The 24,671-nt window shown below is 39.0% G+C and overlaps 3 protein-coding genes across 3 annotated transcripts; 1 reads left to right on the top strand and 2 right to left on the bottom strand.

Annotated features, from left to right (window-relative positions):
- Window positions 1-108: 108 nt before the first annotated feature.
- LOC124630985 (nipped-B-like protein B) lies at window positions 109-17,973 on the bottom strand. Its single transcript, XM_047165048.1, has 27 exons — window positions 17,835-17,973; window positions 17,368-17,476; window positions 15,901-16,069; window positions 15,224-15,786; window positions 14,777-14,988; window positions 14,390-14,621; window positions 14,112-14,273; window positions 13,762-13,949; window positions 13,449-13,686; window positions 12,541-12,797; window positions 11,857-12,093; window positions 9,305-9,526; window positions 8,067-8,249; window positions 6,752-7,516; window positions 6,349-6,669; window positions 6,121-6,259; window positions 5,910-6,034; window positions 3,892-4,126; window positions 3,591-3,745; window positions 3,246-3,510; window positions 2,958-3,148; window positions 2,513-2,709; window positions 2,309-2,432; window positions 2,077-2,223; window positions 1,440-1,633; window positions 613-790; window positions 109-528 (listed from the first exon to the last, which is right to left on the bottom strand). Exons 2-27 carry the CDS (start codon window positions 17,432-17,434, stop codon window positions 391-393), a joined length of 5,904 nt encoding a protein of 1,967 aa, XP_047021004.1. The 5' UTR covers window positions 17,435-17,476; window positions 17,835-17,973; the 3' UTR covers window positions 109-390.
- A 2,414-nt stretch (window positions 17,974-20,387) lies between these two features.
- Window positions 20,388-22,825, top strand: LOC124631226 (dehydrogenase/reductase SDR family protein 7-like). Its single transcript, XM_047165483.1, has 5 exons — window positions 20,388-20,802; window positions 21,031-21,174; window positions 21,426-21,645; window positions 21,746-21,991; window positions 22,194-22,825. Exons 1-5 carry the CDS (start codon window positions 20,647-20,649, stop codon window positions 22,382-22,384), a joined length of 957 nt encoding a protein of 318 aa, XP_047021439.1. The 5' UTR covers window positions 20,388-20,646; the 3' UTR covers window positions 22,385-22,825.
- Window positions 22,817-24,221, bottom strand: LOC124631227 (transmembrane protein 11 homolog, mitochondrial). The gene is made up of 3 exons (XM_047165484.1): window positions 24,081-24,221; window positions 23,714-23,934; window positions 22,817-23,457 (listed from the first exon to the last, which is right to left on the bottom strand). The coding sequence occupies exons 1-3, from the start codon at window positions 24,101-24,103 to the stop codon at window positions 23,177-23,179; spliced, it is 525 nt and encodes a 174-aa protein (XP_047021440.1). The 5' UTR covers window positions 24,104-24,221; the 3' UTR covers window positions 22,817-23,176.
- Between the last annotated feature and the right edge of the window lie 450 nt (window positions 24,222-24,671).

The raw sequence follows: 24,671 nt of genomic DNA, 5'->3' as shown, positions 1-24,671 counted from the left end.
AAATAAAATATGTACAATACAATTAATCGAACAGACACCGTCGCGACTCTCCGAGCCGAGCCGGGCCTGGTCGGGGGTCGGGGCGAACTCGCAAAGACTGAGGCGGAGTAGGTACATATACTTTATATTCTCATAAAAATTATCTACACACAAGACTTTAATATAAAAACAAAATCGAGTTTCTCAAATACAACTTATATAAAGAACTTCAAGTAAGTTATCGTTGCGGGGCGCCCCGCGGGCCGCAGCGTGGCGGGCGGCGCGGGCCGCAGCGTGGCGGGCGGCGCGGGCCGCAGCGTGGCGGGCGGCGCGGGACGCCCCGCGGCTCTGCGGCGGCCGCTACGGGCGCGCGGGGCCGGCGTGACGTCACGAGGGCGACGCGGCCGCGCGCTAGGTGGCGGGCGGCGGCGCGGGCGGCGCGGCCGGCACGGCTTCGCTGGGGGCGGTCGCGCCGCCACTCGTGGCTTGGCCAGCCTGTTCTTCGTCTTCCTCCTCCTCAGGGTCGAACTTCAGCATCAATTGCTTGAACTGTAATAGGGCGATGTTAAAGTAAGCATATAACAGAAACATAACAGGTGACGCTTTGAACACTGTAAAATGTAAAAAACTGACCTCGAGGTAATCGTCGACGAGTCGCCGACGGCCGCGCTCGTCGAGCTCGTCGGCGGCACGGTCGTTGTCCTGTAACTGCGCGATGGTCGCCTTGGGTTCGAAGATGGGCGCGTGCCGCCGCGACACTGCTTTCTCATAAACCTTTACGTTCTCGGACGGTGAGTACTGGTTGATTTTTCTGCGGAAAAAAAGGTTCGTTAGATTTTTGGAGAACGATCATACCGACAACATTCTCGAATTTTGGTTTTGGGAAGGACTTATACACTGATGAAGTAATAATGGTTTTCTACTGACAGCAAAGCAGAAAAGCTCATCATCATCCTCCAAGCCTTTTTCCCAACTATGTTGGGGTTGGCTTCCAGTCTAACTGAATGTAGCCGAGTGCCAGTGCTTTACAAGGAGCGACTGCCCTATCTGACCCCCTCAACTCAGTTACCCGGGCAACCCCCTTGGTTAGCCTGGAGCAAAAACACACAAACAAACACTGACAAAGCAGAAAATCGTATCATCGTATAATTAGATGGGACGACAATCCGACACGATCGGAGAGAGATCAGGTACTGGACCGATATTTATGTGATTTGCGATGCACGGGTATATCATTTCCAACTAAATAGTACACGGGGTGCTATGTGAAAGTTAAGCGATAACGATAAGCACATGCGCTCGCGCCGTGCTTGCTCAACACTATAATTTGATTGATTTATGACCGAGTTGCAGCGACCAAATAATATTACTATAGTTCACTGATAAAGTGGGATGTTGAATGTGTCTAGCAAACAAAGCTATAATTTGCCTATATTGATTAGAATGTGTGTGGTACTGACGCGTCAGTGAAGCCGTAGAGCTGCTTGAGGTGCTGCTTGAGCACGAGCAGCAGCAGACAGCCGCGCGCCTGGCGCATGGCGTCCTGCAGCGGCCGCGTGTGCTCCGGCATCTGCGTCAGCAGCGTCTCCGCCTCCTCGTCGTCCTCCTCCTCGTCCAGCGGCTCCTTCTCCTCCGTGCTCGGCTTGTTGAGGCCCTGGATACAATGTTACATTTTATTAATTTTGCATGCCCATGCAGAATGTACGAGGATTCCTTTTTTATATAATGTAGGTATATATATATATAAACACACCTTTTTTATGTACCTATATTCTTGGCAAAGAAATAAATAATAATAGAATTTTAATTTAAAAAATTATAACACAGTGTTTGTTAAATAGGTATGATCATCAAAAGTGATTGGTATGTCACATTAGCAAAAAGTATTTGATACTAAAAAGAACCATAAACTTTCGTGTGACTTATCGTATAATTTTCGCAACTATGAGGTAAAAAGCCCCGTACTCTTTCGCTTTTATTGAATGCAAAAATGAGGACAATATTTCTTGCTTATCAAAGACACGTAATTTTTTTCGTTTTTGACTGCTTCATATATAAGTATGAAAGTCTGATGATTTATAACTGACGGAAAATTACCTCACGAAAAAGCTGTAGTAAATTAGATCCTGATGTTGAAATAATGATGTCAATGTGATGAATAATAAATAATGGTTCGTCTTGAACTTGAAATGGAAAGTAGCTCAAATTGTCGGCCAAGTACAGCATCTGATCCAGTGGCGCAGTCTGTAAAAAAACAATTAATCATTTTAAAACATGAAAATTTATAAACAATGAAGTCAATGAAGTTTTGAGTGAAGAAAATACTTACAGAAACGTCATCAAACTGTTTGAGTAGCGACAACACCAACGCACGTCGCTGTGGCCGCGTGTTACGAAGCAATGAGTATAGAAAACCGTTGAGTGCAGTTGGCAACTCATCTTGATCCTTTTTCCTGAAAACAATAGTTAAATTATTATAAGAATACTGCACTAGAAATTAGCTCTTTATTTGAGAACCTAAAATGCAACTTACCTAAACCCTCTAATAACTCCCTTATTTGCGTTAGCTTGTAATATTTTTTGTAACTGGTAGGATAGTTTGATTCCAAGTTGCGCCTTCATGTGAATAAAGCCCGGATACTTCTTGTCAATCTCTTGGAGATGTTTGTCAGCTGTGTGAGACACTGTGACTTCCAAGTCCGTGCTCATGCAAATTAAATATGGAACAATCTAAAACAAAAAATAATAATGTACTTACAAACCGGATCTTTACGGATGGCAGAATCATTCGCGAAATCGATGTAATCAAAATGGCGAAATCTATGAAATCCGTTACCACATGATTTCATTTTTAACTCACGCGTATCTAGAGCGGTCGTAGTACGGTTTGATATTCTATCGTAATAAAACTATGGCAGACTTAAGACATAATATCAAAATTATTACAAGAATCTCACGACTGTAAATAGTATACATACTTGTACAGGATGCACGAGACCCTGCGCCAACACGAGTTGCACCACTTTCATGGCGCTGGAGCGGACCATGGTGCTGGGGTGCAGGAACGAGCCCAGAATCTCCTTCAGGTACAACTGGATCACTGTCGACGCCATACCCGAAGACACGTCACCCATCTCCTTGAGATTCTCGTGTTTCGATCTTTTGGACCCTGCAAACATTTTTACAGAACAGATAAAAGATCGTATGATTACCATATTTTTTTTTTCATATAATTTAGTCAATATTCAAGTGACAAAAATTCTCACATTCTTTATCCTGCCTTATCATCCTCTGCTCTTCTTCTTGTAAGTACATTTCGATATTTCTCAAGACGTCCGCTTTCATCTCTATAGGTGCTAAATCTGATGTGAGAAGTTGATGATAGAAGTCCTTCAGCTCAGGCCGCAACATGAACTCGTAATGCCTGACACAAACTGAGCCCAGCGCCTTCAGAGTGTGGGACACAAAGTCTTCATCCTCAAGTCCAACGAAAAACATCAACGTTGAGAATATCTGTTCTTTTATGTCGGCCTATAAGCAATAATAAAATATCATAAGAATATGTATATTTAGAAAAGAGTAACATGATAATGCACTGTGATGTGACTTACTGGAAGCCCATCTATCACTCGAGCTTCCGTGAAATCGAAATACCGCAACAGAAGTCCTACTATAAATAACGCTCGTCTGAAATAAGGCCTTGAATGCAACCCTCTCGTCATTTCTGGGTTCCTCTGCCAGCAGTGTTTCCATTGAAGAAGTACACCTGAAAATTAAGAAAGCATTAATAATTTTGATCAATATACAACAAAATAAAACTGTTCTATTAGAGAATGTTTTAGTTTACAAATGATTGCATACTATTCCATTTCTGGCAAAAATGACAGGATTGATAATGTAGTTGAAACTGACCATGGTACTTATTGAAGACGTCCCTAATGAGTTTATAGTTGTGCGTGAGGTTGTTGACGATGGCGGCCAGGCAGGCGATGCAGGACGCGATCACGAGCTGCCCTCGCTGCAGGATCAGCTTGACGGCATCCTCCTCCAGTTGCGCCAGGAACACCTCGCTCGGGTGCTCCATCAGCGGCACCACCAGCTCCAGCGTCGACGCCACCGTCGACATTATCTGCTGCTCGTACTGATTCTACGGAAATATCAACATTATTACCACATACAGCCTTGGCCAAAAGTATTGAGCACCCATGACATCTTTCAGTTTTATGCGGAGTATCAAACAGAAATAAAACAAAACTTTTTTTTTATTTGTAATTTACTATTTATTCATTGAAAATTAATATTTTGTGGGTCCACCCTTTGCCTTAATTACAGCAGAATTTTTTTTTGGTAAACAGCTAACAAGATTTTTACAGTCTTCAGCAGTAATCGCGTTCCATTCTAGGCGCAGGTAGCGTTTCAATTCTTCTCTGTTGTTAATTGTGTGGCGCCTAACTCGACGCTTTAATAAACCCCATAAATGTTCTATGGGGTTCAGATCTGGCGACTGGGCAGGCCAGTCAAGAAGCTCTATGCTATTTTCCTGAAACCAATTCATAGTGCGGGCAGATTTGTGGCAAGGCGCGTTATCCTGCTGGCATTTATCACTATCCATGTTCGTGTCACCGAAAAGTTTCGTGAATGAAGGCAGCAACGCAGTTTCTAGCACATTTATGTACTTAGAAGAGTCCATGCGGCCCTCACACACGAACAATTCGCCAACTCCAGAATCTGTCATGCAACCCCAGGCCATTATACTGCCGCCGCCGTGTTTTACGGTTGGGACCACACACTCTGGCTTAAATTCTTCGCCCACCCGGCGACGCACAAAGGTCACACCAGGTGTACCAAAAATCTGCAATAAAGAGAAAAATATTGAGTTCCGGAAATAAAAAGAACTTCCTCTGTGCGTTTAGAATTTAAACCATTTCATATTATTTTGTGAGGGCATTAAATTGACTTACTCACCTCAAAGTTTCATTCGTCTGACCACACAACATTTGACCAATCTTCAGCGGTGAAAGTTCGGTGTTGTAAGGCCCATTTGTACCGAGCTTTTTTGTTGCTCTCGGAGAGCCATGGCTTCTTCCTAGCTTTACAGCCTTTCAGACCAGCTTTCTGAAGCCTTCTACGAGTAGTTCGAGCAGAAATTGTTTTCTTCATTTGTTCTGAAAACTCAGCAGCGAGCTCTGAAGATGTTTTTTTCCTATTTCTTAATGACTCTCTCAGTAACTGACGATCCTGACGGCCTATGGTGATGCGTTTGCGCCCGGTTCTCGGTGTATTTTGATGTGATCCGGTATCAGAGAATCGCTGAATAGCATAATGCACGGATCGGCGCGAACATTTCACAGTTTTGGAAATCTCTACTTGTGATTTCCCTTGCCCGTACAGAAGCTGTATCTGCACTCGTTATTCTAAATAAAGTTCGTTTCATTTTGGCTTATCGCAACTATAACACTTAAAACTTTGAAATAAAATACCAAAGGCGCACTAGATCACTGGATGTTGTCTCAACGAGCGATGGTAGCGAACTAGAAAATAAATTCAAAAATTGTAAAAGACACATTTTCTTGCACCCAGGTGTTTTATTGTCAACTGCGGCATAAGTCATTGTTTTAAAATCTTTATAGATAACCGATAAAAGAATACTTCAACGATAGATTCGGGTTTCTCCCATAATTACCATGATCTAGCGAAATTTGTAAGGTGCTCAATACTTTTGGCCAAGGCTGTATATTAGCACTAAAGTATAGAACATAAATACAACTACTGCTTGGCGAATTCACATCAAAGTCAAATCATTTATTTCATTTAGGCCCTTACAAGCACTTATGAACGTCAAAAATTAAAAAGTTTGAGTCTAGTTGTCATATCATATCATAGGTTTGCTAATTTCGTATTTACTAGATATAAATCATAATAATACATACCTGACACTTCAAGCTCAAGTATGGCTGCAAAGTTAATGCATGATTCACTAACAATTGTGGCCTAATTTTCGCAAACAAATGCAAAGTGGAGAGGCATGCTAGAATACGTTGTGATGAACCAGTCCCTGAAATAATATAACAATGTATATATTTAGCTTCCATTTACAAAAAATTACATAGCAGAATTATTAATTTCTAATTTTTTTTATACCATCGGCACTGGTTTCTTCCAGCTGTAGTAAACTTTCAATAAGACAGTCTACTATTTGCTGACATGCAAGTAAGAGCGACTTTGGGGGTTGATAAATGATTTTCGTGGAATCCTCTTTGTCTTCCTTGGGCTTGAACAACTGTAAAAGAAAAACATTAATGTTGATTAAACCATTAGTTTATTATTACAACGTGATGTTAATAATGAGTTGTGCTACACTAGACTTACACTAGTCAAGAGCTGCTGGAACCACTCGAGGCCGATGTCGCGCGAGGAGATGACGACGTCGGTGATGTTGAGCACCTTGCGCGTGAGCGGGTCGGCGGCGGCCGCCGTCATGTCGAGGGCGCCCGGCCGCGCCGTGTTCGCGCACGGACTGAACCACATGTTTTGAAACACTTCCATCACTAACTTCCTTATGCCTTCCTCATCGTTCACTCTCCTAATCATCTTTACACAAATCTCAGGTATTTTAGGGAATTCCGGGCACTCTATACATATGTCTTTTAGAATTTTTATCACACGTTTACGCACCGATACACCAGTGTCCTAAAAGATGAAATATTATTTATTATTTCACCTGCACATTAATGATAAACAATAGATAGATTTGATTTTGCAAAGCACTCACCAATATTCTATTTGAGAGCATTCCATAATACTTATCGATAAGGTCGGGCCGGCTGAGCACGAACTTGCCGACGAGGTCGACGGCGGCCTCGCGCACGGCCGTGGACTGGTCCAGGAAGGATCGGTTGACTCCGATCTGCATGTCTGGCCGCGCCAGCACCGCCGGGTCCGCTTCCACGATCATCGCGAGGCACTTCATCGCCTTAGTACGGATTGCTATCGTGTTTTCACACAAAATAACAAGGATTTTCCTTAAATATCTATCGAAACTCTGAGAGAATGATCTTTTCGAAGCTAAGTACTGAGAGATTAGTTCAGCTCCACTGTAATCAATGTACGATTGCATCACTTGCACTTGAGTGCCACCTTGATACCTAAACGGTCGGATTTTCTCGAGGAAGAAATTCTTCCGCCGCTCCATAGTTTTGAATTTCTCAGCTGACACGAGCGCACTGGACGCGAGCTTCTTTTCAGCTTTAATGTCCTTGAGACGTCGCCCTTCGTCGTCACTATCATCGTCAGCATCGGACTCCTCTTCGCTCGTATCGTCCTTTATGTAACGTTTCTTCGACTTATTCTTCGGTTTCTTGGTAGGAGAAGTGCTCTTGGGTTGCACGACCATGTCTCTGTACCACTGCGTGATATAGAAATGTCGGGCGCAATTCCAAGCTTGATCCTTTTGCCCGTTGATGGCAAGATAGTCAAGCAATACCCTCTGTAAGAATTCTGTCCTTTCTTCGTCTTCATCTAATCCCGATGTCGCGCTCTGAGGAAATAAAATATTTGGTTTTTAAATACAAGCATAGATCAGATAGGCTCTCCAAATAACTTTAGTTACTAGTGTGTGAGTGAGGTGTCAAATGGACTTTAGACAAAGGTACAAAAGTATTTAAGACTACATAAACAAAGTACATAATTTTAACACTACAAAGGCAATTACAGGAATAGGCTAACAAAAAAGCTGCAAGGAAACCGACTGTCATGGTATAGGCATGTGATGTAGAAGAATGAAAGTCAAGTTGTGACCATAAACATGGACAGATACAGTGGAAGAAGACGAGTAAAGAAAGGATGGATGGATTGAGTGAAAGTCGATATGGTTGAAAAGAATGTTACTTGTGACATGAAGGCAAATAGAAGAGTATGGAAGGACACAACATGCTGTTATGCATATGTCTTCCTCTTCCATTTTTCGCTGTCACTCGTCATACTGACACTCACTCCCTTCCTATTCATGTCATCTTTTAGGCAATCCATCCATCTTGTCATGTAATACCTATGTCTAAAAAATAAATATTAGTGTTTGTGATGCTGACCTGTCCCTGGTTGCCGTCCTTCTCCTCCTCCGCGCGGATGTCGCGCACGACGGCGTCCATGGTGGCGAGCTTGGCGCGCGACACCACGCTGTCGCGCCGCAGCCGCGCCGCCACCAGCCCCAGGTACTCCAGCGACGCCACGCGCACTGACATCTCCATCGACTTGTCCGACATGTACTTCACCTGATGAATTCACCATACATTTGAGTACAGTAGTGCAACTGTGATGCTTTACGCAATTTAAATTGTATAAATCTATAAAAGATATGGACAGTTTCACCGGTTCCCGATAAAGACAAACTATATTTTTTTATTTCACAAGTCTCGGACAGCAGTATGTAGCAGAAATTATAAGCATTATCAGTAACCAGTAAAACCGGGCCTTAGAATTTCATATTAGATTACACTGGTCAACAAATTATTATTATTTTTTTGGTGCAAAGGTGAAATATACAATTTCTTGTAGAATATTTGATACGTAATCGAAGTCCAGAACATAAAGTTGCACTAGCACGTAGGGATTTAGAGATATAGCCCTCCTAAAGTACCAAAAACGCGTTTTTTTATGATATTTGATGTAATTTTTTGGGGACAGCAGAATTTTCTAGTAATTTCTAACTAAAGCATTATATAGTACTACTTTCCCCGCATTAACCCCATTTTAGTATATATTTTTGCAAGTTTTCTTTCTCAATATATACCATTTTAAATATAAAGTGGAGTTTTTTCATACTAACAGGCCAAATGAAATATAGGGAAGATCGAACTATCGTAGCTGTATACAGATTTCATGAAAATTTAAACTCTTAGCGTTCGAAATAAAAATGAATTTCAATCGGGAAGAGTAGTACTATATAATGCTATAGATAGAAACTAAAAAACAATTTTGCTGTCCTTCAAAAAAATCGTCAAATATCGTTAAAAAACGCGTTTTTGGTACTTTAGGAGGGGTATATCTCTAAATCCCTACGTGCAAGTGCAACTTTATGTTCTGGACTTCGATTACGTATCAAATTATCTATAAGAAATTATATATTTCACCTTTGCACCAAAAATGCTGTTGACCAGTGTTATTAGATGATTATCTGCTCGGTTAAGTAAAACCTTGTATGGCGTAGGTACACGAACGACGTTAAGCTCACGCTCAAATAAAAAAGTTAAAATGCAAACAAAAGATGACAAAGATTGCAAAAACCTCGTACTTGTTGGTTTCAGTAAAATATAAGTAGTTTAATCACCAGCATGGTTCCAAGTAGACTCAGCAGTAGTTCAGTCGCAGGCCACTCGGGTTTATTCACAGTGGTTAGCAGATCGTGCACGAAATTTTCGAACAGCGGCCTGAAGTCGACCTCTTCGTTACGACTCCGGCACTTGTTCAGGAATGACGTCAGGAATGTACCACCTACACTTATTGCTGCCTCGTACTTGGAAATTATCATGAGGTCTTTGTCTACTGCGTTCTGTGAACAGACACAAAAAAGATTAGTTACAAACATTGAAATTACCAAATAACTAATTTCATAAGTAACGGAAAGAAAATCCTAGTAATATCCTACCAATCCTACTAATATCATAAGGGTAGTATTTAAACGCAAATCAAAAAATATTCTTTTTCTATGCAATAAGATTCCGAATTCCCATCAAAATTACTGGTTGCACAGCAAAATATTCAACTCAAAATATCACTAATCACACTACAATTTATTTTTGCAGCGTACAGCGATTTTTCCTAAAGCAAAAGCTTTTTCATCAATGCACAGCTAACAATCTTAATGCACATTATACATGTTAACTCTTTTTCTTTTAAATATAGCTCCTATTTTTATATTATTTACAGCAGTTTTTCTGAATAAAACAGCATTTTATTAGTCACAGTCATCTTATTATTTATTAATTACCACATAATGAGATCAGTAAAAAAATATAAAATTAAATACAGTATTGTAATTTATTGAATTATTAAAGCCAGTATTTTTTTTTTTTTTGCCCAATAGGCACATTTTTAGCTTCTGCAGGTGGCGCCGCGTACTTGAGTGGGATCGCAAGTCCGATGATATGCTTGCACATATAGTTCTTAAAAAAAATGGGACAGGTGCCTTTTCGGTCATTGTCAGTACTTCCTTTTGGCATACATTTCATATAAGTAGTCATTAAAAGGCAGAACTAACATATTTCAGAATATTTATAGTCAGAATCATCTTTTGGCATAGTTTTGGAATTTTTATTTTCCTGTAAGAAGCATGCAAACAAGCCTGACGCATGCAAGCAGGCATGCAGCATGTAAGCAGGCATGCAATATGGAAGTAAGCATGCAACATGCAGCAAGCATGGCTTCTGTCACGGCTCCGGCGCTTCGTGGCTCCGGCGGTCCCATGCGAGCTTATCGTCGCAGATGGTTTTCACGCTCACCACCGCAGCTTCGGCTTACTGGCCGGCGAAGCCGGCCAGCCTCAACCGCGTCGGCGAGCGTTAAAACTACCTGCGCCTCAGCTCGCAGGCCGCCTCGCCCCTCCGCGCCTACGCGGTTTTGAATTGCACTCTAGGGGTAGGGCAAACTAGACTACGTGGAGTCGGTTTTGCAGCGATTCGTTTTCGTTACTAGCTTCAATTTTTAAAACAATGTTTTTTAATTGAAGGTTATAAATGGTAATTTGCGAAATAAATTGAATCTAAATAAAATTCTACCATCTTCATAGTACGCTGAATGAGATTTCAGTTAATTTGTTCTGCTTTTAAAAATAATGCAATGTGACAGGATTTTTTTGTTATACTAATCATTAAATTTGCCGAGCATGGCTTCTTGAAAATTAAGACAAATATGATGAACAGGTTTTGTTGTACTTACTGGTTAATATGCGATTGGGATAGTTATTTTGCTATGAAATATGGAAAATTTGCTGTGCAGTCAGTATTTAATGCTTGTATGTAGTATTTTTGTACAAGAATAAATTTAACTGTATTGCATTATAAGGAAAAAAGTAATGTCATATTGATGTATAATTTCGAATTATCTGCAGTTTGAGTTTTGTTAAACATTTAGTTTATTTGTAGTGAAGTAAGTTATTTGATGTAAAAAGGAATATAAATGATGAGTATTTATTGATAGGCGATTATTTATTTGATATGCAATTTATAATATCCCATATCATAAACTAGCTTCCACTCGTGGCCTCGCCCGCGTTATGTGTTGATAAAAAGTAGCCTATGTGTTAATCCAGAGTATCACCTATCTACGTACCAAATTACAACCTTATCGGTCCAGCCGCTTTCGCGTGACAGAATAACAAACATACATCTATAAATTTTCACAGAATGTGAAAGCATTCATAATATTATTAGTAGGAAAGTAGGAACTAGGATGTGAGTTTGTAAGGGTGCGTCCACATCTGGCGAATGCGCCGCGAATGCGTAGCACGCGAGCCGATCGCGAGCTGTCCGCGAGCTGCGCGCGTGCAGTCACTGCAATAGTTCGGTGCGCCTCTTTAGCGCAACTCACGCAAGGCTCGTATAGAGCGCGCGAGCGGCGCGCGATCTGCGCGCAATCAGTTCTCGCCCTTACAGTTCCGTATATTGGCTCAGTACTATCGAAGATGGCAGACGTCGCGCGCCGCCTGCGCGCCGCTCGCGTGCGGCGCTTAGGTCGCGCGCGAGCTGCGCGCGGGCCAAGCAGAAGCGGCGCACGAACAAAAATGCACGCGCGCAGCTCGCGGACAGCTCGCGATCGGCTCGCGTGCTGCGCATTCGCGGCGCATTCGCCAGATGTGGACGCACCCTAACAAAAATTGCTTACCTTTTTACTGTCAGATGATTCAATATCTTTGTCTTTGTCCTGCGACTTGCACAGTGTCTCGGGCAGAGTGACCACGCACTGTACGAGTTGCAGAACAAGCGCCGTCAGCATCTGAATCTGTTGGTCCGAGCTCAGTTGGAAAGAGCGCAGGTTGTGCTTGGAACTGGGAATGCGAGCTATCGATGCCAATATATCCTCTAGCAGTAGACGTCTGTGCTGTTCGTACTTTGTGAATATCTGTAAGGAAAAGAATAAGATGAATTTAGTCGATATTCACGAAAACGCTGACACAGCGAACATGGGCTTTTTCAAACAGTAGACTTCGTCCACTTGAAACGACGATATTTATTGGTACGGCAATTGTCAATTCTTTTTTGTCAGGCGTATACGTGCGGTTATTTTGGTTGTTGCGTCCGTACCAAGCGGAAAATTCCCTAGCTAGGTTACTATTTAAGGGGTTAGGCAGGTGACGATACTGGTATGGATTGGAGGTATGACTGAACATTTGTGTTGTTAGGTACGATAATTACAGCCTTACTGCCAAAACTTAAATATCTGTTGAACATGTGTCTAAAAAATGTGGCTGCAAAACGGACCTTATTTCAACGTCATAATTTGTCACTTTTTTAGAGAAGTGTTCAACAGAAGTTTAATAGTGTTTGTGGTACGACGTTTAATATTTACCGTGGTGACGAGCTTGAGCGCGCTGAGCTGCAGCTCGCTGACGTTCTCGACGAAGAAGGGCGAGACGCCGACGGTGGAGGCGTGCAGCACCGTGGTGTCGGTGAGGTGGTGCGCGGCGAACAGCTCGGCCAGCAGCGTGACGGACTCGTGCGCGTGCGTGTACAGCTCGCGCGCCGCGCGCCCCGAGCCGCCGTGCGCCGCGCCCGCGCTGCGCCGCGTGCCGCTCGTCGCGCCGCCGCGACGCTTGCGCCCGTCCACTAGGAACACATCATATGTTTATAAAATAATCGTAAAACGTATCGAATGCCTATTTTGGTAGCTGTTCACTTATATAAAAAAAAGATACGCATTTATCTGTTTTTTTATTAACTCACTTAAAAACTATTTGTTTTTCACAGTATGCTACAATCCCTGAGGAACATGGACAATATTCAATAAGCCCAAGGGAAGTCATTTCCACGTGAAATTATAAGAATTAAATATATCGGGTGTGTCGTTCACAATCACATTAAATTAAATTCGTTAATGTACTGGTTAAAATATGACGATTAACACAAAGAAAAAAGAAAAATACGTAAAAATAAAAAAATGAATTTTTCAAACAAAGTAAATACAATAAAAATGTGCGAAAATTAGAACACCATATAAAAGTCAGTCACTACAAACAACTGAAATTCTCCCTTGAAAACTGACAGCTGTCAACTGATCAAAACATTCGATACTCCTAACTTTATCTCTGCTTTACACATGATGTTGTAAGTTATAAAAACGAAAAATGAATCCTGTAGTTAAGCCACTGAATGGATTAGGTTATTTTTTTTACAATTCGCCAAAGAATATCATCAAGTATATGCGATAGGATTTAATGTGATTGTGAACGACACACCCGTTATACATATCGTAATTACCTTTCTTCTTAGATGTACTTTGAATACTATATACAGGGTCGTAGACACAGTAAATAGTATTGTTCAACTGGAACTTTATGAACATAATAATTCTATCTATAACATCTTCTAGAAATATACGTTTCGGCATATTTGGGGAGGTCATGACATACAGGGACGTCAGACACGCGTCCGAGGCGCACATGACCCTCTCTAATGCCGACTCCAGCCATATTTGTCTCATCTCTTCACTGTCCTCCTAAAACATCAACAAATTATTTTAATATTTTATATTGCGAAAGTAATAATTTCGTCGTAAGTTGCGACTACTTACCGGGTCACTCACTAGTGACATTTTTTCTGCTGCTCTAATATTTTTCTCCATAATGTTTAACAATCGAACTAATCTGTCTGAAGGTATGGCTTCCATAGCACCAAGATTCTTTAACTTAGCTGCTTCTGAGCATAACTCTTGAAGCTGATAACGCGGTAATAATAACTCTTCGGGTATATCTGTGCCCTCTGCAATTTAAAAAGTAATTCCGTTAATCCACGTTCCAGTCAAAATAAGAAACTTTATAAAAACCTGCCATTTCAGTTAAACATGATCTACATAGTCTAAGTAACTTCAAATACATAGATTAGAGATGCTTATTTTGTCTGTGTAATGTAATGTAGACTTACCCATTTCGTCAGTAATCAATATGTCGTCGTCAATAGCTTCAAATACTGATTCAATCAATTTGTTAAAACGTTGATAAGTATTTGTCTCCATTAATTCATCTACAGAAAGCATTTCTAGCACAGGTACTAATCTCCGTTCTACTTTTCGTAACTTAGGCCGAACTGAAAAAGTAAAGTTTTAATATTTACACAATACGTTTAAGATAAAATTTTATTAGAATTAATTATACGTGCCACATTTAATTCTATTAATACAAAAATATATCGTTTGGTCGTACCTATTGCAGCCTCGGCTTCTTCTCTTTTGCTGGCTTCTTCATGTTTTCTCTTAACTGCCTCCCAATTTTTCTCTCTAGCTATATCTATTGCTTCTCTTTCTTTATCTACAGTAGGCGTACCGCTATTTGATTTTGTCTTGAGTGGTACATTATCATCGGAATCCGATTCTAGTGCACTGTTCTTCCTTGATCTTTCTTCAGTTGTGAAATCATGTTTCTTCAATAATCCCTCCTATAATTTTCACAAATGTAAATAAACATACATATTTATAAAGATAAAGTATCATAATGTTGAAGATAATACGTACAACGCCGCACCACAAGAATGATCCAAAGGAAAAAAGTATAATTTACTACCACAATTGATTATGACAGTTCATTACTTACTGATAGCCGGCCAAGCTTTACAACAGGGTATCTGTTGTTAGTAACTCCCGTACTTTTACTAGGGTCTTGCTTGTCTTGGCTGCTATTTTGAGCTTGTTGTTGAGGCGCATAGGGCGCACCCATTGACGGCAGAGGCACTTGCGGTTCTAAACGTAGCGGCGACGGCGCCACACTGGCTTGTGCTGGAGATTGTCCTGTCCTCACATTACCATCTACAAAATATACCATTATAATTAGCTAGTTGCACTTTCAATATTATTCAATTGTTTTTTTTTCTAATATTATAAAGTTGAAGAATTTGTTTGTTTCTTGTTTGAACGAGTTGATTTCAGGAACAAGCCCATTTATGGAGGAAGGCTATGTTAATTTTATCCGGGTTCATGCAGAAGTCCCCACGTTATACGGGTGAAATCGTTAGCAGAAGGTAGTAATAATATAATACCTCACCTTGCTCAAATGTCTTCTCGTGTAATTGCATAAGCAATCTCTGTTGATCTGGCTGGTTACTTGGTGACATAGAAAGAGGATCCTTTTCTTCATTTAAGTTAGTGCCATAATTGCTATTGTCTTGTACTAAACTATTATAGAAACCACCATTTTGTGGATTAGAGCTTGATGTATTCGACATTGGGCTTGCGTACATGTTGGAAGAGTTTCCACTGTTCCAAATGGGAGATACACTGTTCTGAGCAGTATTATTTAGTTGATTCCCTGGTCTGGCTTGGGAAGGGGGAGAGCCCATGTTAACATGGGGAGAGGATTGAGAGGGGGTAGCAAGTAACTGCTGGTTAGGGATTGATGCGGTGCCAAGTGATGATGGGCTTGAGGGCACAGTATTAGGAGATATACCGTTAAACTTATGGTGTGAGTGGCAATTAGGTCCCCAATGAGTTCTTGGTTGCTGCTCAAACACATTAGGATTAACACTTAAAATTGCCCTCAATAATTCAGGCAATGGTTGTGGGGTTGGAGGATTCGAAGAATTTGCAATAACATCATCTTTCAGGTCTCTGAAAGAAAAAAAAGACTATTAGAAACAAATGTTAAAGAATTTAGTAATATTCACTGTTATTATACCTCGCTAGCTTGCTCTATTGCACGAGATAATGAAATTCAAATATTACATGTGTGATACTGAAGTCTGCATAAGTGACTGTATTAGCAGCGACACTAAATTTTCATCGCGGGTTGCAAGCAGAATGGCTGCCTCTTCGGCAACACGCGGATGAAATAACTGCGACTTGTTGTTGAGTGTTGCAGGCAATGGCGTCGGGAGCGGTAACACTGGTAATACTGAAAAAGAAGATTAAGTTTATCTTAAACAGTCACTACAACCTCTTTTTTCCAAAATATCTCTCCATGTAAATGTTCTTTTGAAATAATGTTTTCTTTTGTTGCTTGGAATAAATACAAAATGGTTTGTTTTTCAGCTACATAGTATAATTAGTTATAAAATGCTTGAGACTCTTTCATTGGGAACTGCTTCTTATGTCTGGATGGAAAATATTTTGTAGTATTTAAGAACTTTTTACTTTACGAAGAGCCTTGTTAATTAAATTTCAACAGGAATAGTGTTACATCCACATGATCACGGAGCTGTTGATGTGCGAACCACATAGTCTTTAGTGTCCAATATAAGTGTTACAATTTCTGCATACTGAAAACATCTTTACAAGATATACTTGACCTCATTACACCTCCTTATGGCTGGTTCCTATAAAAAAGAAACAACTTGTTCTGGTTACGGATGTTTCTTTTTTGACGTTCCTATTCTATAAAGCAGCCATAAACAAAACTATTGTCCATAAATAAATTAATATATATTTTATAGAAACCCTTTTTTTCTATGCTAGAAAAGTATATCAACCTTTTGTATACAGTGAGAAAGCCTTCTGCAGGCCATGAACAGGAATCACAAGATATCATCATCATTTTTATGATAATTACATGAATATCAAGATTATTTTAGAAAGGCTTCAAAATTATCTATAATAATTGTTTGACAAAGTTTTATTTAGGGGAATCTCCTTTTAAGCTATTCAACTTGAAATCAGACATTTTGTTTCTGTCAGAAAGTCACTTCCTAGTTAGAATCTTTGTATTTCTGCATCATATTTGAATAGCTTCAAACTATTGATTCAGTACTAATTTGATCTTCCTTATTAACAAGCAAAACCATTAGTAGAACACTATTATAAATAACTATGACTTTAACAGATAATTTCAAAATATATTTTTTTATTTAAATTATTAAAATTCATTGTAACTTTTTTCTCTTTAAGTACATATTTTATTTGCAATATACCTAGTTTATTTTTAATATAACAGCATAATACCTATTTAATCGGAACTGAAAACTAATTGTTTATGTTTATCAGGTATAAATATTTATGATCTTAATGTCAAGTAAATAAAACACATAAATTAAATACATTGATGTTCATGAAGATTGATTTGCCCAAAACTTAGAACTTTTAGAGCAGTTTTAATTAAAAATCATATTCATTAGTGTTAGACCAACTAACTGTGGTTGAATATGTAAATGTTGGTTGTCAAATGTACTCATACTTAAATGTAGCTCACATACTTACAGTCTGTCAAGCTGGCTACTCCTGCTAATGTTGTAATAGGGACACTTGGGATATCCCTTTCATTCATCTTGATTATACAGTTTATTTTCTCAGGTTCACTAATATTTTCCTAGAAGTCAAAAAGAAAGCCTTTGCTGTGGTACCATAAAACACACCATACAAAATTGTTTGCGTAGTCGTAGTTTCCATTATCATTTTACTTTCCACTCACGTAACACTTATCACAGAAATGGTTTAACATAACCGACTGGATATTTATTATAACGGAGTGTTTCACTAATAATTAAAGTAACATCGAATCCAAAGATTGTTGTGAAAATGGGGCAGCCGTCAATTTGATGCTTTGTTGTGCGTTGTGCATCAAAACGAAGGTCAGCGCATCTGTACGACACTCCCATGAGAGACCGAGTGAAGTAGTTTAACTGACACTAAACCATATTTTGAATAAATATGTAGCAAATACTCACTGAAACATTATGTTAACTATGTCTAATTTATTTATCCAGGACAAATCAAACATAATCCCAACATTTAGATAATCAAGAAATTATGAATTGGTGTTGCCAATTACCCACAAGTTTCACCACATGACGCTAAAAATATTTTCATGGCACCATGGCACTGGGAACATAGACAATACGAACGGATTTCAGTAAGATGTAAAGTAAAATAATAATTTTATTTGTATTTTTTGACAATTATATTTTGTAAAACTCACAGGAGATGTAAAACACACAAATTCTGTAATATAGCGCATTCACACTAGTGAAATTTCCGGTTAGTTTGTCGTGATTATCACGCGTGATAACAAGTGTTTTAAACGACGAAACCTGGAACCATGCAGGTTTTCTTACTTATTGTGAAAGTGCTCTCATACATGGGCCGCGCCGGTCCAAGTTAGAAAGAATTAATTGATATATACATTATTTTTTACTTGCTAACCAATCTAATCTCGTCGAGTCCTAACATTGTCGATCCACAGTGCCTAAAGACAAAAGTCTTCAATCAGTGCGTTCTACCTGTCATGACTTACGGAGCCGAAACGTGGACACTGACGGTACTGCTGGTCCACAAGTTCAAAGTCGCTCAGCGGGCTATGGAAAGAGCTATGCTCGGCGTTTCTCTGAGGGATCGCATCAGAAATGAGGTAATCCGTCAGAGAACCAAGGTCGTCGACATAGCCTACCGAATCAGCAAGCTGAAGTGGCAGTGGGCTGGGCCCCGATTCTCCTAATTTTACTTAAGCGTCATACGATTCACGTTCGACTCGATTCGACTGAGGTCCAATCCCGACTCGATTACGATTGAAGCGTATGTGGCATTCCGCTATTTTTTCTTTGAAATAAACATTTTTATCCTTTTCTGTCATTCAATAATGAATCATTTTGTCTGCAAATGATTTAAGATTGCAAAATGATTGTACAGCAAACTACCGTATAGACCAAAATCACCAAAATAGCAGACCAATCGCACACCAATCAAATGTCAATCGAATACGATTGGTCTTTTATTAGTAGCAGAATGCCCGATATGGTTAAAACTGCTATTGCGATCATATTGCGATTCGATTTCTATTCGAGTTTGACATTATTAACTTAGGAGAATCGGGCCCCTGGCCATATTAGCCGAAGAACCGATAACCGTTGGGGTAAACGAGTTCTAGAGTGGAGACCACGCCTCGGCAAACGTAGTGTAGGACGTCCTCAGGCACGGTGGAGTGATGACTTGCGCAAGACGGCTGGCAGGAGCTGGATGCGAGAAGCCGAAAATAGATCTCAGTGGCGTGCACTTGGAGAGGCCTATGTCCAGCAGTGGACTGCGATAGGCTGATGATGATGATGATGATGATGAACCAATCTTAAAGTGCATGAAATGGTATTTATTGAAAAGTCAGAAGAAGAAATTCTTCTTCAAGTAGAGCGAACATGTGACTGGGATTATTATATTGACCTTATCTTTGACTTGAAATATAGACCTTTGTGTTTTAAAACCAAACAAAAAAAATATTATTTGCCAAATTAAAGTTCTGCTCTATTCTGAAGACGTTGTTATAAATGGTTTCGCAAGCCATAAAGCGTCCTACACACTACTCTCGCAGTTGCTCAGCGAGTTACTCAATAAAGTTGTTCGGAGCCGATGAAGATAGAATATAGCGACTAGCGAATCAAAGTTGGCCGTAGTGAGCCGAAGTGCTCCTCCACGAAAATGCTTAAAACACTTAGCTGTTTCGAAGCATCATCATCCTCCGAGCCTTTTTCCCAATCATGTTGGGGTCGGCTTCCAGTCTAACCGGATTCAGCTGAGTACCAGTGCTTTACAAGAAGCGACTGCCTATCTGACCTCCTCAACCCAGTTACCCGGGCAACCCGATACCCCTTGGTTAGACTGGTGTCAGACTTACTGGCTTCTGACTACCCGTAACGACTGCCAAGGATGTTCAATGACAGCCGGGACCTACAGTTTAACGTGCCATCCGAAACACAGCCAATGGTGTCTAAGATATACTTAGAAAGTACATACAGACTTAGAAAAGTTGCATTGGTACTTGCCTGACCTGGGATCGAACCCGCGCCCTCATACTTGAGAGATTGGTCCTTTACCCACTAGGCCACCACGACTTTCGAAGCACCCTCAGAATACTATGTGTGTATGCCTGTGTCTTACGAAACAGTTAAGATTTTTAGTTTAATTCTCGATGTTGTGCAATGGTTCTGATCGTCTAGGGAGTACCTAAGAGAACCTCGAACAAAATTACCCGGAGTCTGGAATTTTCTAATTTTTGTCATTGACCGACCGGGCCAAGCGCTGCTTAACCTTATGATCGATCAATCTGCGCGGTATTCACTTAGTCATGAGCTCTTTCAGTCTAGTCAGTTTCCAGCATAATATGTTACTGGTTTCTAGTCTTCCAGGCTAAGCTGTTTCTGCGATTGACGGATTGACGTATTTGTCAGCCAACGTGAATGCCAGATGTCTACAGTTGTCAATGTCAAGTAAAGGTCTTTATTTGTTATTGTATGATGATGGATGTCAAAGTCCAAAATTCAAAGTGGAACTTATTCATCGAACTTATTAGCTTATAATTACTTGTTATTTTAATTAAAAATAACTATTTTTTACTGGGTTTCTGAGTCATAAACCTTAAGTTGTTACTTAATTACTGCACGAGGAGAAGCAGTTTCTGCCAGCAACAACATTTTGGGAATCCGCAAGCACCGGCTACTGGAATTGCAAATTGTACACAGCAACTGTCAGTACTGCGCTACGTAATTGTTCAACATGAAGTACTTACTTATGCACAACGATGCAGTTGCAGTCCCCTCACTTACCTGGTACTTAAAGTACGTAGGGATACCATTGACAGTAGCTGTAACAATGTGTAAATTATTCAATTGTGTCACTACTAAACGACGAAGAGCTGCACTACAAGGAAAGGTAAAGTTTATTTAAATTCTTAATTTGTTTTTGCTTCGTAGTAACTACAAGATTAAACAAGAGTTACCTACATAAGTGACAGGCAATGCCATATTGGCATGATTGTGCCCAGACTTTTAAGTAACTCAAGTAACATTAAAATAAACTTTTAAATTTCATTAACTTTTAGATTTCTTTGGATAGGAAGTTTTTTATCTATCTTAATGTAGAATGAATTATATTTTCTAGGTGGTTGTTATTACTGGTGCCAGCTCTGGAATAGGAGAAGCTCTGGCTCATACATTTTATGAGCAAGGATGCAAAGTTGTTCTAGCGTCTCGCAGAAAACCTGAATTAGAGAGGGTGAAAAATGACCTGACGTCAAAGAATCTGGTATGCATATTATTTAAGATTTTAAACAGACTTAAAAATAAGATTTCTTAGAAAATAAGATTCCACCCTGTGACTGTAGGTTGTAAGAAAATATGTTTCAATAACACAATTTGACCTTTGAAGTGAGCTTAGATATTGTTATCTTATATCATAATTTATTTTATCTATTACTATATCAACCAGAACATTTTAACTATGTTCCTACATCCATAGTAAATACATGATAAATATGATAATACTTCTTGTTTCAGACCACTCCTACTCGGGAGCCACTAGTTCTGGAACTTGATCTTGCTAAGTTCGAAGAATTGGATCCGTTTGTTCAAAAAGTTTATGATGCATGTGGCCACATTGATATTTTGATAAACAATGGTGGAATCTCCCACAGAGGATCCATACTGAACACTAAAATGGATGTATTTAAAAGTATTATGGCAATCAACTATTTTGGATCTGTTGCATTAACTAAAGGTGTAGTATTACAAATAGAAATATGTTTCTTGTGTGACTTTAAATGAAATTGTTTAATATATTGTGTTTGTTATTTCATTTTGTAATTTTGTACTTTCAGCTTGTCTACCAAACATGGTCCAGCGTAAAGCAGGTCACATTGTGTTTGTGAGTTCAGTTCAAGGTCTGATAGCAATACCAGAGCGCTCAGCTTATGCAGCAGCTAAACATGCCATGCAAGCTTTTGGAGATTCTCTTCGTGCTGAAATGCATCAGCATAATGTCAATGTGACAGTTGTAAGCCCTGGATATATCAAGACTGCTATATCTCTGAATGCTTATACTGGTTCTGGTGAACCACATGGAGGTAACTGTATGATTTTTACACTGATTTGAGAGTATATAAACACTGCACTGTCTATGTCAACAATATTTAAAAATAATATAATAAAGAGCCCTATCTTAATAATATTGTACAGAGCTACAAAAAAATATATGTAAAAGATTTACATTCAGCCATACTAAGCCTAATTTGTAAAATGTGCCTAAACTATAAAAATCTCTTTCAGTAATGGACACCAGCACTGCCGCCGGATTTTCAGCTGAATATACTGCAAATAAGATTCTAGATGGAGTTGTCAACAAGGAAAAGGATCTTATTATAAGTCAGTTTATGCCAAGCCTTGCAATAACTTTGAGACATTCTGCACCATCAGTGTATCATTGGGTTATGGCAAGGAGGGCAAATAAAACTTCATAGACTTATTTTTCCCCATGACAAGTAATAGGGTGGACAAAGAGAGGAAGAAAATAACTGCTTAACATTTATTCTTAGCAAGTTTTATTATTTTAAGGGTAACTAATAATGGATTATTACAAGTGGCCATACAATTAGATAAGAATTTGTGACTGATACATGAGATTTTGAATATGTTTAAATTGGCGATGTTTTTTGTTTAAGAGGACATTGTCTTTTCATGACTCCGATATGTAAACTGAAAATACTCTAAGACCTGTTAAAATTAATCAATGTTATATTTTATGGTCATAATTGTTAAACTTAAGTGGCATAAAGTTATAATGTGGTGCAGGGACTGGTTGGTTTATGTTTTTATTTTTTTCAGTAAGGGAACAATTAGTTAAGTTTCAGTTAATTAAGCTGTTAATTTATATACAATAAATAAAAATCGTATTTATATTGCATCATTATTTTATTACATGATAACAGTGAGGATATTATATCTCTGAGATCACTGTTAACTTAGCTTTATAACAGAATCCATCATAAACCACTATCACATTTGATTAACTAAAAAGCATCCTTATATTACAAGAAAATATCTTTTGTACAGGCTTTTAAACTAACTCTACAATTAATAACTTTATAACATTTTTACACTGCATCCTACAACAAATTATATAATTACAATATTAGACTTCAGACATAAAAACAACTTATTAGAAAGCACTAATATATTTGCTTTGGAGCATTCTGTGACTTCCTAAATTAAGCTCAATGCCATAATGTATTATGCTATTGCAGACTACATCTTTACTTAAAAATATTGTATAGTCTCCATAAGCATATTGCGGTCGCTGTCATTGACACTGTTGTATGCAAAATTATTTTTCGTTTATTGTCTGTATGTACCAGTACAACAGGTGAAGCAGATGTAAGATCACTCAACATAGGTAATGTGGATAAATGTCTGCGGTTCTTTTCCTCTTGATATTTGCAACAAGGATCCCACTGCCACGACAGTGTGTAACAGCCGGCACAAAGTACTGACATTATCCCAAAGGGAGTACAGGCTAAAGAACTCCATGCAAGACCTGAAATTACAAATTTTAATTTAGTCAGTTGTTCAAATTTTTAGTACATGGTTTACCATTAAATTTAAATGAAAGACCTAATAACCATACAAAAAATATTTCTAGAGAATATAATTCAAAACCAAGTTTTGGAGGACAGTAAAAATAATGTAGGAGTATTGAACATAAAAACTACACATAATCTTTGAAAGTAGGACGTTATGCAGTCGTTTAAGAATTTACTTATAGCGTATTAATATTCAGGAAACATGCACACCTGATGCAATGCTACAGAGTCCACTGTAAACAGAAACCTTATGCAAGAGGTTTCCTACATATATCCAGCGTGCTGTTTCTTCTCCCAGAGGCTCTGGTTCTATCACAATAACGCTAACGCCGGCCTCCAGTGCTCTTTCCAGTTCCATTTCAAATTTGATGTGAGCATTTTCACTATCATAAACTTCTCTTATGATCGCGACACTGGACGGCTTTAGATCACTATAACAAAGTCCTGTTATGTAATTGTGAATGTTATTGTAAATGACATGATGAATTTAGTGAATTATGACTTATTATTCATTTGTAATACGGTAATTATCCAATATTTATATATTTTTTTGTGAATTCATTTGGTATTTACAAACCTGTCACTTTCATCACCCGCCATCTTATATACATAGACACAATAGAGGTAGACAGACAATAAAACTAGAATCTGAATCTGTGGAGTTTTGGTACTTGGCTATGGTCAATACAAAATAGCAGTAGATGGATACTAAATTAAAAATGTATTTACAACTTTTGAAAAACAATGCGTCGTTCTTTTCCTTTTTATATTGTGAGTCCTGCATAAACCAATAACGCGAGGTCTGTGTCAAGGCTAACCGTGGAGCTCCGTACACAGTAAAAAGCGATAAAACTAGTGAGACTTCGAATGTTTTGGGAGTTTAAACACCCTCAACAATTTGTAATTTAGTTAGCTAGTGATATTGTGCATGCTATGGTCTCCTATAAGTGAAGGAGTACACCGACACTATTCCCATTGTTTTATCATACTATGTCATGCTATGTGCACATCTTTTGTTGGAGATCCTAAATAAAATAAATAAGTAAACAATCCACGACACCTACTTCTCGAAATGATAATATAAACGGGATATAATAAGCAAGTTTAAACAGCACTAGGTGCAATTTAATCTTGTATTTAAAGAAATAGGGAATGTCAAGGAGTACAC

Source organism: Helicoverpa zea, chromosome 6, assembly GCF_022581195.2.
Source record: "Helicoverpa zea isolate HzStark_Cry1AcR chromosome 6, ilHelZeax1.1, whole genome shotgun sequence".
Classification (NCBI taxonomy): domain Eukaryota; kingdom Metazoa; phylum Arthropoda; class Insecta; order Lepidoptera; family Noctuidae; genus Helicoverpa; species Helicoverpa zea.
This window is presented reverse-complemented; position numbering and strand designations above follow the sequence as displayed.